The 16680-nt window shown below is 39.5% G+C and overlaps 1 protein-coding gene across 1 annotated transcript in view; it reads left to right on the forward strand.

The window, feature by feature from the left end:
• CRYL1 (crystallin lambda 1) overlaps positions 1–16680 on the forward strand; it is a 47941-nt gene extending 31261 nt beyond the window's left edge. The window contains exons 6-8 of the mRNA XM_032679231.1: positions 5800–5905; positions 13127–13233; positions 14822–16680. Of these exons, the coding sequence (XP_032535122.1) occupies positions 5800–5905; positions 13127–13233; positions 14822–14935 (327 nt within the window). The 3' untranslated portion in view covers positions 14936–16680. The remainder of the gene's footprint in view (positions 1–5799; positions 5906–13126; positions 13234–14821) is intronic.

Here is a 16680-nt window from a genome sequence, read left to right on the forward strand (position 1 = left end):
TGTGCTGCCAACATAGCAATTTTTATTGCAAGTCATGTTCTTTTGGTGTTTTCCACTTTACAAATGGAGAGGAATACTTCTTGCTTTTCTAACTGTTAAGTCACTTTTCAGATCTTATTGTTGAAAACATCAGCCTCCCCAACTCTTAGTCTTTGAGAGACTCCTAAAAATCAAGTTTTACTCACATTGATTATATCTGTAACAAATGTTTTCCTTACTCTACATAGCACCTGGGGGTGGAAGATAAACTGCAAATGATAGCAGGAGGAACATACTAATAATGCATTCTTGACCAAAATAACCACACTGTTAATCCGGTGAATGCAGGACTGGACTAGATATGGGAGTGGGAATTGTGGAGTTAAGATGATAAAAAATTAAGAGGCCTGAAAGTTGAGATTTGAATTGTAGGAAGGTAGGAGAATGAAAACTGATTTGGAGACATACAATTAGGTGCTGAGAACATTAGTCATGTGGACAATTAGGGTTAAAGAATGCAGAAGTTTGACTTTACAAGAACTTAGAAGCAAAGACCATAAATTAATTTATGGGTTTAAAAGATGTAATTCAAGCAAGTGCTTCCGTTTGAGGCAAGAGTGCTACAAAGAGGTGTTTCATTTTGGATGTGAGTTACTCTCTTTATGACAAGATGTCTTTTTGACCGTTGTTTTGACTTGCACGTCATGAGCACATGGGCAATGCAGGTGTTCGTGGCAGGAACTTTTTGCATCAGTTGTCTTTGTCTCCTCATGCTCCACACTTATTCCATGAAAAAGCAGATACCAGGAGCACTCCAGTCTGTCTCCTTAAGGATTGAGAACTTTCTGTAGGACCTCATAGCCTATGTGAGACTGAGGTTCTTGTAGATTTCTTGTTTATGTTTTTAGTCTTTAGGTCTTTGGTAAAAGTGTTGCAAAACTGAGTATTATGAGAGTAAAAGATGTACAGTAATGAAAAATATCTCAAACTGCTTTCTCTGTTAGTCTCTGTTACCATTTATTTACTTTCTCCCATCTGTGTTGACAGTGGTCACAGGTCTATCTGATTGTGTTCATAATTCCTTGGAGCAGAGACTTACTGCCTTTATTTGCCTGGGAAGCACCCTGTGCACTGTGGACAGTATTGCTTTTGTACTTTTACTAGTACCAATACATTTTATAGTAGTTTGGGATTACATTGCAAAAGCTTGTTAGTTAAATAGCTTGACTTTGTCTTGTTCTGAAGGTACAGTTTTGATAGACATAACCCAGAAAATAACAACCAAACTGTTTCACCAACACTTCAGTTCAGAAGTCGCAAGCCTTACTCTGAATGTCTAGGACTGTCCTTTAACTGTGGATTATTGAGTGGAATCTTAACTTTTTGAAGTATCTTTTTAAACATCACCTGGAATTTGCCAGAAGGTCATAAAATACAGCAGCAGAGATAACAAAGGGAAGATGACAGTTTTTTAGCCTTGATATAATTTAGGAGTTTCAGCTGCTTTTAAGAATGCGTTAAAACTGCTTTGCAGGATGGATTGTGTAAATGTCTTAAGAGTCTCTGCTTCCCTCTGTATAAGTTTTTAATACTGTCTTAAATGTGTTTTTTTTCTTCACAAGTGGGCTTTCTTTTATGTTGTAGTCGTTGTAAAAGACAAGAAGAATGGGCAGCCTGCCATTTTTGTTAATCTTTCGGAAAATAAAGTCACGCCATTTTAATTTGTTTTCACAGCGGTCAGATGCATTGTCTTAAATCCTTAATTTATGTACCCTTCCCTTCTCAGGTGGTTAGCTTAGCAGTCCTTAAATGCTGGCAAGACTTATTAAATTCCAAATTCCTTACTATTAATTATATTTCAGCATTATACAGAGGACCTTTCCAGAAGATCAAAGATAACATATAGGGTTAAACATCTAGTTACAGTGCCCCATGAAAGGGGGAACATCATAAGAGGAAGTTGAAAGGGACAGGGATAAAAAAATGTTGATATTAAGTGTTTCTTACAGTGTGAGGTGAGTGAAGGTGCCATGGAAGAAGGAAGATAAAGGCCAGCAAAGTAGGTGTGAACTGTGTAGGACAACAGGTTTCTCAAACATTATGAAATGTGCAGAGATGAAGCTGGTAGAGTGATATAGGAGAAAAGTTATCTGCTCAAAATGACAGGACTGGAAAAAGATCTCATCAGGGTGTAGACAGAAGGGACTTCATTGAAGTGATAGTGAAGAGAAGGGTGTAAGAAGTGCTGCTGAGAGAGAATGCATTTATTAGTGGCAATCAGAAAAAAAAGAATACTGGATTTGGGAGATACAGAGAATGAAGTGGAATGAAGAATGAAGATTTGAAGACAGAAAGTATGTGGTCCAGGAGGCAGTGGAGTCCAGAATAACTCTATAAACAGACTGGAGTGAGTAGAAGAACATGATGAATTGGTAGAATGAAAAAAAAGTGAGATTGGGGGGTTTTGGCCATGCTACATCTAATATAATTACAAACCAAGTTAGTGACAGAAGTTGCGGTGTGAGTGTGAGTCACAGATGTAAAGACTGTTGATTAAAACCAAACAGATTGGGTCAGAGCATAAAGGTGGATACTGCAGAACCACTACAGGTTTTTGGAGGGGTGAAAAGGGTCCCTGCATAGAGAGAAGCACTAATAGAATACCAGAGTCTCATTAGGACAGTACTGTGGCATCACTGGAGATTAAAATCTCGAGGAAAATGAACTTGTGATGTCATAAGAAGTGTGGACGATTCTGAGCTGGTCTAGATTTTGAAGTTTGACTGACCATTGGGACCACTGAGGATGCTGGTGGAATTTATTTTAAATTAAGAGCTTAATTCTGTAGCTTCAAGAGCTTCTAGTGAACTCTTAATACACTTCCTCTTCCCTCTGGCAAGTGCTGGAGGCAAAGGCTTACAAGCAGGGTAATCCAGGATGAAAACTCCCCTTGGGAAGATTATTTCACACCTAGACTTAATGAAACTGGGTTGGAACTCTTTCTTGTTTGGTGCTTAGCGTAAACACCAAACCTTGTGGAAGACACTTTGCTAACCTTGCACCCACCCTGCTGAATCATTCCACCAACTTATGATATCCTTAATGTAAGTGGGTGTAGGATTATTCCCTAGGGGAGGATGGTCTAACTTGTTTATCATTTATGTGTTTTTAATTTCTGAAGAGAAAAAGCAAAAACGTTTTCTTTAAGAGTCTATGTGACAAGAAGCTGAGCTGGTGTGTATAAAATACTATATCTCTCAGCTCAAGGGATCTGTCGTGTTTTCCTCCCAGTAGCAACAATTCTTGCCTTTTAGCACCTGTAAATATCAACTGCAGCTATAGTTAAAAGACCAAGAGCAAAGCACTCGTGTCATGACTCAGAGGGCACCTGGTCTTCAAATGTCAGTAGCAAAGCTGAGGACTATGGTATCAAAATAAATAAATAAGTTTTTCATTTGAAAATTAATTTGCAATTATTCTGAAGTGCTTCAAGAACCTGTTAACTCTTTTAATGCTATGTTTACAGTTTTTAACTGCTGCTGTAGTTCAAATGCTTGTCCGGAATTTGTGGTTAATCTTTTGTCCACAAATAAATGTCAGCTGGGGTGGGGGTGGGGAGAAACAAACACTCATCAAGCACAGCTTTACCAGCACAACTCATTGTTTGAATGAAGCACTCCTAACAGAAGAGCACTTTTGTTGACTTTGCTGACGTTTTTCAGAGAAGTTGTGTTGCCACGTCAGGAGAAAAAGCTTTCACAGAACCTATGATGCCTGTGTTAGTTGCACTGATGCTGGTCTGTAATCTGAATTCTGTCTGAGGTTTTCATTTAGTCCTGTCTTTATGCAGACCTTTCTGTCTGCCTCTAGATGAGTTACTTTACCATGCCTATGCTTTACCTTTAAGTTGAAGAAAATAATGCTTTCTTATCCCTGCCATTTACTGTCTAATTAAATTGTTACCAGAACCATGTGTTCCATATATAGTGCATAGATCTTAATAATTCTGTTAATGTTTTCTTTTCAAGGTAGAGTTATAAAGTCATCTGCAACAGGGATTCAGACAGGCTTGTTTTTGATAGGAGCAATTGACAAGTTGAGACTTGAGATCATCTTGTAAATGTCTCTGTTTAAGCCTGAGATGACAAAACAATGTCTGTGGCCAGCTGTAGAAGTTATGTTGGTTCTTGGCTTATAACTTTCTTTTAAAGCAACAGTAGATGATGTAGATGATGAACACAGGAAGACACTGTGGGGTGAGAATTAAGTCACTTAAGATGGGATGTCTACAGTGTAGACTTTGACATCTAAGATCCTTACTCATCTTTCAATCAGTGAGGAGAATTAGGCCCTTTTAAGACACAACTCATCTATTCTAGGAGCCTGCTTTAGGATGCTGATTTCCTTTTTCTCCCTAGTGATTACAAAGAGAGTCTAGATGTCTAGCTCAGATGTCAGTGTCTACCACAGGTTGTTGTCCTGTGTGCCTGTAACTCTAGCTGATGCCTGTATATTATAAAGGGGCATCCAGGCAGGGCCCTGCAAGAGGGAAATTTAACAGAAAAAGATGTGTCTTTGGCCAAGCAAATGTGTATACGTATTTGTATTCTGCAGCTCAAAGGGGCTTGTTAGGAAACAGGCACTCAGTGAGGACAGCACCTCAGAGTAGGGTGAGAAGACAAATTAGAAGCAGTTCAGAACCTCTTCTGCCTTCCTAAACCCGAAGGAAATGTTTTCATGTCTCTGTGAATAAAGAGGACAAATTCTTGAAACTAAGCTTCGTCTGACAGAATTGGTTAGAACAAGTTTTAGTTAATTCATATCTTTCTAGTAGGTGAAAACAACCTCATGTAATAAATAGTGTTCTTCTCGAATAAATCTGTTAAGGTAATGAACTGTAACTCATTGTTTTACAAGCTTTCCTGTGCTTGCCCTAACCTGATGGAGGCGTTGGCTTTCTTGTAAGTGCTACCTTGTGGGTGGAATAGCAGTGCTCAGGTTTTAACATCAAAATACTTCATTTTGCATCGTCTGTATCCTGCCAGCTCTGAAATGGGAGGCTGGCAATGAACTTGAGAACCCTGGGCAGGTCGAGACTGGGTAGGTTGAATGTTTGATGAATGTTTTTTGGGAGGGAGTGGCAACTGTATTGCCTGCATGTTTGGTCCCAGCTTTTTTTGCAGGTGGCCTCAGGAGTAGTACCCACTGCTGCACTGCCATTCTGCTAACTATGACTCTGCCCAAAAAATCCAAGCCCAAGAGAATATGAGGGAAGGTATAACATCCAACCAAAACTCCTGTATTTGAAAGAGTTACTATGGTACTTAGATTTGATGTAAACTCTTCTGGTCATGTGCTATTAAGAGTGTCATGCTTGCTTGCTTCTCTGATTCTCAGTTTCTGGGGAAAAAAAGGATATTGGTTAACATACACAGCTCTAGTTTAGTTTTAGTACATGAATTATTGAAAGTAATAAGTATCAGGCAAACTACTGTGTACAAATAGTACATACTGTATGTAAAAAGTATATTAATTTATAAATTAAAAAATACTGTAAAAATGTATCAAAGTGTAGTTGGACTATGAAGTACAGCAATCTTAGAGATGTGAATGAGTGCTTATACTGAACCATAGGAAGGCTTGCATAACAGATGGACATTTCTGGCAAGCAGTTTTGTTTCTCTTTGCAAGCTAACTGCTATTTCTGACCTCAGTTTTTATTACTTCTTTAATTTTTTAATTATATACAAAACCTGTGAAATTTTATATTAAAAGCAAGCATTCACCACACTTCCTTCCTGTTCTACTTTTGCTGCTTAGGAAGGAGTAATGTCTCCTACTGATATAGACCTTGTGATGTCTGATGGATTGGGAATGCGATATGCATTTATTGGACCTCTGGAAACCATGCATCTTAATGCAGAAGGTAGGTAGTTTAAAATGTTATGAATATGAAGGGAAGGCTTACATTGCACAAGACTCTGGAAATGTTGTATAATAAAACCATGTTAGGATTGCTGCAACTATTGCTTGTCTCTATTGTAATGGTAAGAAAAGGAAAACTTACCTAAAACTTGAGGTTGATGAAAGGAAATGGATATTGACTATTCTATTGTAAACGATCAGATGAAAGATGACAAATCATTAAAACACTAGCTGTGTAATTAATTTTTTCCAAGATTCATCCCAGTGCTTTGACAGCATTGCTGTACCCATAGTTCAGGACTGTCTGAGTGTCAGGAAAAGAAAGTATTGAAAAAGTTCAGCTGATAGTCCAGTGTCAACAGAAAATCACTTTCCATGGATGAGTGCTGCCCTCGCCGAATTTGTATCAAGAGCTTGGTGTAAATATCACTGGAGCTGATGTGTTTTAAGCTGGCTTAGATCCTGAGTGAAGTAAAATTACTTTAGTCACATAATACTGTGCATAAGAAGTTGACTTGACAAAGCAGTCAAGTAATGGTTCAATATCTGTCTTGCATAATTAAGACAGATTTTTAGATGTTTTTGGAATAGTATATGTGAATCCTGGCTAAATAAAAAGTGAATTTCATAAAATGAAAGAAAAATTGTGGATCAGTGTTACAAAGACTGAGCAAAGACTTTAGCAAAACACAAAAACTTCAAGAAATGAAGGTCAACTAAAAACTAACTTGTTATATTATGGGCTGTGCCTTTATTCTGCTTTTGTATGGTCCCTGACATAGGAGGTCCCTGCAACAGTAAAATAAACAAAAGTAGAATACAATAGTAAAATAAAAATAAGAAACCAAGATCATAAAATACCAGTGCACAATTAAAGTGTTATTTTACTTCTACTTCTTGGTTAGTTACTTAGCAGAAGCTTATGTCTCTTAAGGCCAACTAAGCAATTTGCCAAGAATGTGGAATTGTGGATGCTCTACCAGAGTCTTTCAGCTTGTCAGTTTGGTTGTATATCAGTAAATTAAATGTCACAGAGTGTTTGCTTTTGTGTATTGTTAGGTAAACAACATTCATTCTCTAAATAGAGGCACCTTTCTAAAAGTTTTCCTCTTCTGATATATTAATATCTAGCAGTTTCTATTCTCTCTAGTGATTTTAGACTTACTCAGTATAACCAAATACATTCCTTATATAAAACAGATGCATGTAGCACTAGCCTTCAGCACAGCAAACTATCTGGAGTCTTGCAGGCCAGGGTTGTCCTGTCCAGCCCCTACCATTCCACTAAGCTCTCATGCCATCCTCTGCAGGAACCATCCATGCACAGGGTCTTCTGTCAGAATAACTTGTTGAACTGCCTCTACTAAAACATAAAACTGAAACAGAATGTTTATTAATACCAAAAAAATGGCAATCCATTTTAGAGATCAAATCATGCTTGTGAATCCTTTTTTTTCTTATCCATATTTTAGACTCCTGAATTCTAAAACAATGTTTACTTGAGATAAATGGAATTATGTAAGCCATCTGGGTTGGTTTTGAGGCTCTTCCTGGAGTGCTCTTTGGCATTTAGTGTTCCATCATGATCCAGTTTAGCTTCCTTCTTCCTATCAGGAAGTAGTCATTGTTACAGAAACACTTCTGAAATTTCCCATCTCAAACCAATTTTAGGTAACACATGAAACTGGTAAGTTGTTTATTAATGGCAGAAATTATCCAGCTTCTAGAGTTAATGATTGCTTCTATTAATATGTTGGGAAGAAAACTTGGGAAATACAATCCAAGTGACTGATAAACCGAAAGAGTAGTCTGGTGATAGGCTTGCAAAATACAAAACCAAAATACACCTGTAGAGTTATTTTAACATTAAATAATATTCTCAATTAAAAATAACCCTAAAATAACATATTTAGTACACTTGTGTACTGGACCACTTCCACCATTGTTCAATAACTTGGATCATGAGAAGTATTGCTTCACTCCTGCCCTTGCAGATGCATTGTGTCTGAGTCTAGAGCTGCTCCTCTTTATGTGCTCACAGACTGACTCAGGCTCTTGCCCTTATCAGTTTAAATCAAAATTGCTGATGTAAGGACATGTGATGGCTTATGTTCATAGTTCCATTCCAGTGCTAACTTCTCTTCAGTTGTCCACTATTGCTTCACATAATATGGAATAGTATGGACCTCCTCTTGATTGCCAAGGGTTTTCTTGACTAACCTGATCTTCTATGGTAAGATGACTCAGTGCATGAGGGACAGGCTATGTGTGTTGTTTGCCTGGACTTTTAGTAAAGCCTTTGACACTGTTTCCCACAGCATTCTTCTGGAGAGACTGGCTGCTCATGGCTTGGACAGGTGTATTGTTCACTGGGTAAAAAACTGTCTGAATGGCGAGAGAGTGGTGGTGAAATGGAGTTACATCCAGCTGGGGCCCAGTAAATAGTGGTGCTTCCCAGGGCTCAGTATTTGGGACAGTCCTATTTAACATCTTCATCAATGGTCTGGACAAGGGGGATCAAGCGCGCACTGAGTCAGTTGGCAGACGACACTAAGTTGGGTTGGAGTGTTGATTTTGTGGAGGACAGGAAGGCTCTGCAGAGGGATCTGGACAGGCTGGATCCATGGGCCAAGGCCAACTGTATGAGGCTCAACAAGGTCAAGTGCTGGGTCCCACCCTTGGGTCACAACAACCCCATGCAGTGCTACAGGCTGGGGGAAGAGTGGCTTTAAAGCTGCCCAGTGGAAAAGAATCTGGGGGTCTTGGTTGACAGTGGATGAACATGAGCCAGCAGTATGCCCAGGTGGCCAAGAAGGCCAATGGTATCCTGGCCTGTATCAGCAATAGTGTGGCCAGCAAGATCAGGGCAGTGATTGAACCCCTGTGCTCGGCACTGGTGCGGACACACTTTGAATCCTGTGTTCAGTTTTAGGCTCCTCACTACAAGAAAGACATTGAGGTGCTGGAGTCCAGAGAAGGGCAACACAGCTGGGGAAGGGTCCAGAGCACAAATCTTATGAGGAGCAGCTGGGGGTGTTTAGCCTGGAGAAAAGGAGGCTCAGGGTAGATGAGCCTCTGCAACTACTTATCGCTCTCTGCAACTACCTGAAAGGAGGTTGTAGCCGTGTGGGATCGATCTCTTCTCCCAGGAAACAAGTTATAGGACAAGAGGGAATGGCCTCAAGTTGCACCTTGCGGTGGAACCCTCAAAGGAAGGTTTAGATTGGATACGAAGGAAAAAGACTTCGTGGAAAGGGTTGTGAAGCATTGGAACAGGGTGCCCAGGGAAGTAGTGGAGTCGCCATCCCTGGAGATATTGAAAAGACATGTAGATGTGGCACCTGGGGACATGGTTTAGTGGTGGACTGAGCAGTGCAGAGTTAATGGTTGGACTTGATGATCTTAGAAGTCTTTTCCAGCCTAAATGACTCTGTGACAACCTGCTCTGAAGCACTGTACTAATACTATTTTTTATCAGTGGAGGGAAATGGAGGTAGATATAAGAAACCCCCTCTATCCTTTTTGTTAGCCTGTCTATCAGCTTCACCAGCTTCACAGCAGCTACCTTTCTTTACATCTATAAGATATTAGTTGCCCACAATCTTAAACTCTGTTAATCAGTGAGGAAGAATGGTAGGCATGAAGGAGGCATGTGAGAGAAATAGTGTTATTTGTAGGAGAGTCTGTCTTTTCTTTTTTTTTTTTTAAGGTGATATGACATTTTTGTTTGGTTTTGAATAAGGAATATTATTCCAATTATTTTTTCTGAAATCAGTGTTTCTTCTTTCCCTCTGGGATGCATACATCAAGATCTTCCCATGAACTTCCTATGTGCCAGTGCCTTGTTTCTGCTGTGTTAGTTCATAAATGATCCTATCAAACCTATTATCCAGGCTACTTTGGGTTACCAGTTAATCCATGCATGAGTATTAGGAATGTTGAATATATGGCAGTGAGCCAACAGCCTTGAACATGAAATAAAATGACAGCATCAAGTCATCAAAAGAAGCAGAAACCCCACCAGCATATTGAGAACTGAATTGCAACAGACAGGAAGGAAACTGCTTTGGGGGGGGCAAAAAAAGCACATCTGAGTGGTTCATATTGACTCAATTTAATTCCTTGATCCAGCTCACAGACCTGCAGAAACGTTTGTGCATTGCTGTTGAGGTGATAATATAGGAACAGCGAGAATAAAACTTTTTTGGGTGCTACTGCTGTCTTAGGGTAGTCAAAAGTATTCACACAACTAGAATTTGAAGTGAATTCATATGGGAATTAATGTAGCGTATGAAGTGTCCTGTGAATTCACACCCTAACTAAGAGCATGCATCTGTGTTCAGACACACCTTTGCTGAAGGGACTACATTTAGAAAGTTTCCCTTGGAGCTGTAATGTCTAGAAATGTAATTCCTCCATCAGTAAAACAGAGTTTGGGACTGTTGTTTCTCTGAACATAACCTAACCATGTCAGATTACTCCATGATGTTCCTAAAATATGGCCCTTCTTTTCTACTGTCATCCATACTCATCTTTCGGTGCAGCTGCTTCTTAGATTTTATGTGCTAAAGTCAACCCCACCCCAGTCTTTTCAAGTTGTTGATGCTATTGCATCAGTGGCTTGACCATCTTAGCAGTTCTTTTTGAGTCATTACAGTATCTTGTTATGCTGTTCATCAGGTTGAAAGTCATCAAGTTAATACTCAGTATTATGAAGCACCCTGGTGTGTTCCCTGACCATGCCAGTAACACTTGCTCCTGTCTCTTGCTCTCTTTCACAAATATCTCAGTGCCTTCCTTGTTTTGCCCCATGTGTAGTCTCCTTGTCAGACTGGTTTACCAAGTTTGCTTGCTTGCATCCCTCATGCCTGTTGTCTTTCTTATGAAGAGAAAGGAAGAAGCTGAGATACTTCAAGATGCTTACAAACTATAATGCATGAATATACTACATTTTATACTGTTGCATTTTCCCTTTCTTCCTGCTACTCCCATCACCTTTCTCTTTATGAACTTCACTTGCGAAGAGGTCTTCTTGGGGCAGTGAAGCATTTTATGCATGTTTCTAAGCTAAATATCTGTTCTGAGTTATTTTTTCTTCATCAATGTCGTGTTCATCTTGATGATGCAACTAGAGGCATTTCAGCAAGAACCATGTTTGCACCACACCAGTGCAAGTCCTTCAGGTAAGGACCTGTAAACCTGAAGTGTGGTTATTTGGACAAATTCTTGTGGGACAGTTCGTTAGCCATTTTGGAAACTGCCCAGACTCTTATTGAAGCTGAATAAGTAGCAGTTTATTCCTTTGGTGGTGGTATAAAGAGCCTTGTGTGTACTAGATACGTATGGGCAGCTGAAGAGCCTTGAATCAATGCCCTTGTCTAGCCTGTGATAACTTGTTCCTGTAACTATACTGTAGAAGTCAGAAATGCTGAGATGGGTTTCGAACTTTCAAGGAAGATAGGGTATTCCCCTTCTCTATAATCATGCATCCACTACTCCCTTAGAACTTTTTGTTACCTCAAGAAGAAGTTCTTTCACTCTCTGCCATAGCTGTGACTAAGTGGTGGAAGGAAGATTCAAGGAATTCCTGCCTTCCCTGGAGGTATTTCTGCCCTGTGTTCATAGTTCCCAATTGCTGCAACATCTGCCTTCTCCCACAGCCTTTTTTCTCCAAAGCTGATGAAGTGAACGTGTGCAGGGAAGATGGAGGTTTAGACAGGGAGCCAACAAACCACATAGACAAGAAGAAGCTATCATCCTCTTTCTCCGTCCCAGATGCATCTTGCATCATTCTTGTTCTCCAGTTAGAGGTAGTGAGGCACAGTGTGGGTGCAGCAACTGGATGCAAGGAGAGATGGTTGTTTTTAACAACCCCATTTGCCATCTTCTTCCTGTTTCTCCATCTCTAGGGTGCTCTCCTGTCTGCCTCACACTGTTTACTAATGCTAATTCTTTAAGATTAAGCTGCTCCCTGGCTAGTATCAACAAGGATTAAAGTTAAAGGGATTCCGTCATATTTGTTTTCCTCCTTCTTGTCCCTATGCTCTAGTCAAGGGCTCTTCTCATCCACCTTTGCAATAGCCCTGACCTTTGAACCAAAGGACTCCCAAGACTAAAGACCTGGAGTCAAATATTTGCTAATTTTGAGTTTGCAGTTGAAAAGCAAAGTGATTTTTCCAGCAATATTCCCCATTGCTCAAGTGCCCTCTTCAAGCCAGCAGCATACAGTTGATCCTGATTGCTGAAACTAAATTAAAATTGCAGTTGTCTCCACTGACATTTCACGCTGGGAGTACTACCTTGGGTTAGTTATTTTGAAACTATTATTTTTTTAGTCCTTGGCTGAGACTATGTGTGTATTCTAACTTGGTCTATTTCCCTCACTTGAGACTTGAAAGATTTTGCAGTGCCCTCTCCCTGCTTGGTGTGCAGCATACAGGCCTGCATGTTGCCGTTTCAGCCACAATGTTTAGATCAACTGCACTAATGCTGCTGCTCTTCTCTAGACCCATAACTTTTTTTTCCCACCTTTTCCTATTTTGCTGACTTTATGTAAGCCTTCTTTTCATTCATACATTATGTGCAGTAAGTAAATTGGATTACCCAGCCTGCATTTGGCATGTCTCTGTTGAACTGATGAGCTACACCCACCCAGAAATTGTTCTGATTCATTCAAAGTGAGCTGCCAGTAGGAGCTCAGTTTTCAAGTCTAGCTGGCTGAGTGAGCTTTGAAGGCCGTATCCAGCTCAAGAGTTCACATTCACCAGGTAAATAGATCAGCCATATCTGTTCAGCATTGTTCTTGATACACTCCAGGTTCATAAATAAAAATAATAACAGGAATGCTGCAATGGATATGACACATACTGAACAGGAGGAGAGGAGAGGTGAGAGCACTCTCCTTGTGGACACTGGTCAAGGAGGCTTTCTTGTCTCAAGTAAAGCTGTGGTTGTGTACTACACCCCTCACATAGCATTACCTGCTGGTATGTAACATTAACTGGTTTTGCAATGAAGGTGTGTCCTAAATGATTTTTCCATGAACCTTAATGGAAATGTGGTGGTTAGAATCCATTTTTCCTTGATGACAATTAGATGTCTTAATCATAAGAGCAGACCATTTTTTGGGTTTCTGATATAAGACAGTGCTTAAGCACAGGCAGCCTTACTGACCTTAACTAGGAAATTTTGTTGAAATCTAACTTTTCACTCTAATTTTTAGGTATTGCAAATTATTGTGAAAGGTACTCTGAAGGAATGAGACTTGTTCTGAACACCTTTGGGCCAGTTCCAGAATTTTCAGGTGAAATTGTGCAGAAAGTCAATCAGGTAAATATGGAATTGATAAAAACAGTGACACTCAGAACAAAGAATATTAGCTTTTATTTTAAAATTTGTACCATTTCAGTTAGCTGCTATAGGTATCCGTAGTCTATACTTATTGTGTGAATATGTACTTTAAGGAAGAAGATTCCTTGCTGTATAAACCCTGTAGCTTTTTTCCTTCTGGGTGTTCTTTTTCTTGTTTTTGTGTGCTTTACAAACTAGAGTTCCAGTCTGTAGCACTGCAAATACATGTTTAAGTTAAGCATGTGAGCAGTCTGGTAAGGTTACTTGCACGTTTAAAGATGTTTTAAAGTGCTGTTCTGGATTGGGATCTAGTTTATCTATTAACATTTCTAAGCCCACAATTTGTTTATACTTACTATGTAGGCTGTTTTGAATGACCATAGGAACTAACTGAAGTATTTCCTAACTCTGCCTTTTTAAATGCTTCACTAAAGAATACGTGTATGTGTTGGATCATTTCTGATCAGCTATCAGAGATTCATTCGAAATATGGAGGCAGTCTGTCTGGAAGATAGCATTGTTTTGTTTCTTTTTATGTTAATGCAATTTCAACATGAGCTATGTTAAAAAGGAAAAGAATTCTTTTATGCTTTAACAACATAGATTGCATATAATAACAATCAATAATAATTGTGGAGTCATTCACAATTAGCAGCTTTTAATTTGCATGAAAGACTTTGGGGTTTTTTATAAAAAGCTGGATTCCACTTCAACATCTGTTTCTGTGTCTCTTTATTATCTTCAGTCTTCAACACTAAAGATGGGCTTGCAAGTATCCTTTCCTAGAGTAAATCATTAGACATTTCTTATCTTATTTCTCTGTCCCTCCTGCTGATTTTTTTCTGGAGTGACCACAGCTTGCCAGTCATTGGTAGCAGGTCCTGGTTTTACCCAGTTTCTCAACACTTGATTTTTAAGCCTAAGACCTCAGGTACTCTTTTGGCAAAGATGACCTTGTAATCTTTACCTGCTCTCTCAAAAAACCTGCTTTTTCTTTGGCACTTCTAAGAACTTCAGTTGTACACTCAGAAGTACCTTTTTTTCCCCTGAGTTTGTTTTGTGTCTCCCTCTATCATTTTTATTATAACTGACACTTAAGACAAAATGTTTTTAATAAACATGGTATCCCTCATTACATTTATTGGGAACCAGAAGAGACATGACAGCTTTAAAACCACACACAAGAATCTGGTTTAGAGCACATTTTCAGCCACGTAAATGGCCCAGTTGCCTCCCTCCTGCTTGATAAAAGATTATTGTCAAAGAGACTAGGCAGTGGCTGTGTGGAGCAAAATGAGGGAAGAGGCTGATGTTTTGTTGTTTCTGTAGTCATCTTCATTGTCACATTCAGGATAACCTTATACAAGTGGGAACACTTTTCTTCTCATATGGGTTGGCTGATTTCTGGTCATCCATGTAAAGAATTAGTGACCTGTTGAGTATGAAATTACATTGTAGTTTGTGTGGATGTTGACTTGATCTGACACGGGAAAACAGGAAAACAATGCTGGTGAGAAACTTTCTATTCAGAACTTGAGATTTAATCATCTTAAATTTTCTGTTCCAGGCAATGTCTGAAAAAATTCCAGTTGTACCAAAAGTCTTGGATGCCAGGAGAAAATGGAGAGATGAATGTCTCACTGGTCTTGCCAAACTGAAAACACAAATGAAATCCAACTGAGGTGCACCTTGTCTAACAGGAGAGACCAAATGAAGAGCAGATCTTCACAAAAAAGTGGAAATTTTTTGTCGTGCGGAAGAGGAGAATGAATGTGCAACCAATGATATATGCACATGTAGAGACCAATGAAACATTTGGTCCAAATTTGACAAATTAATGAATAACTAGAAACAGTTATTAAAAAGTTCGGTTAAAATTTATCAAATTACTGTATAAATGCATTAGATGTGCAAGCATTAAGTACCTTGAGCAATATTAATATTGTGCAATGCTGGAACACAATCGTGTTTTAAATAATGCATTTTTCAGCTTGCTTAGGAATTCAGCACTTGAACAATATTTGCAGGGATTATGCAGGGATCTGAAAGAGTCAAACATCAGCTGTTTGTCACTGGAGAAAATAAGCCCACACCCACCAATCACTGTGACAGTGAGGTTAATTTGTAAAGCTCTGGTTGCAGATAGGAGAAGGTTGCATTGAGCAAAGAGTGGATTCAATGGCCAGTGAGCTGAGACCTCAGCAGCAGTAAGGGTCACTTCAATTCATATCTATTACTGTACCACAATGTAGGAGAAAGAATTGCTCCTCCTTTCCCACCCTTTGGCACTTCTGTACTTGTATGGTGATCTAAATGTAAGTAAATAGAGCAGAATTCCCCCTTCATTCCTTACCCCTGGTTCTGTTAGACTTACCAGAGACCTACTTGGTCTTTAAGACCATGCACTTGAAACCCCATGGCTTTGCCCACCGATGTTTGATGCTGGCCATTGGCATTGCTGCATTAGTATGTGCCTCATTTTAAGACTTGTCTCTGAGAAATAAGAGATTTTGATTTAGTAGCTAGTTTGGAGACAGTACCGTGTAGTGGGTCTGTCTCGGCTTTCTCTATGATCATCTGAATGATCTTGGGAAGCCAGTTCACCTCTCTCGTGGCACATCTGTTTTATACATTAGCTGAAACAAGATCTGCTCCTTTAGGACTCAGCTGTAGTGAGTGTAACAGCTGCAGCTGAAGGGGACCGCAGGTGTCTTGGTTGGAACTAGATGATCTTTAAGGTCCCTTCCAACGCAAGCCATTCTATGATTCTGTGATCTGCTATTTTGCTCCCCTGCAGAGGGAAAGATACAGTGGCTTAAATGTAGCATTTAGGCTTTACTGCTGCCCTTCCCTCTGGAGACACAACATCTCCATGGACAAGGAGGCAGGATACACCTGGAAGTAGTATCAACCTCTGGTGCTGCAGTGGCATGTTTTCATCCACAGCAGACAAAGTGTTATTATGAATGTCTGAACCCTGTAATATGGTTGGACTTTGATCTTAGCTGGAAACTTGAGGCATTATTGTTATGTACATAGTAAGAATAACTTGAAACAGTGCATTGCACCCACCCTTCTTGAGTTATGCATTTCTGAATTTGTGCTAACTGGTCATGTAACTTCAGTCACAGCACAGATGCAGAAGTTTTAAGCTGTCATTTTGCTAATTCTCATGGTTTTTTATAGAGGACACAAACAAGCTGTTGAAATTTTATTAGTTACCATTTTGAGCTGAATAGCAGAAACGTCTGCATGAACATACCAATACCACTTATTTCTGCTTAGGTCACAGTAAAAGAGATGTAGGATAAATTGTATTGCTTGACACAAATGGTGGGCTGAGAACACATTTCTGGATGTGAAACATAGGATGGGAGGCATAGTGCAGAGATTGTCCTGTGCTTCTTTATAATCAGCCGAGAGAAA

This window comes from Chiroxiphia lanceolata, chromosome 2, assembly GCF_009829145.1.
Source record: "Chiroxiphia lanceolata isolate bChiLan1 chromosome 2, bChiLan1.pri, whole genome shotgun sequence".
NCBI classification, from domain to species: domain Eukaryota; kingdom Metazoa; phylum Chordata; class Aves; order Passeriformes; family Pipridae; genus Chiroxiphia; species Chiroxiphia lanceolata.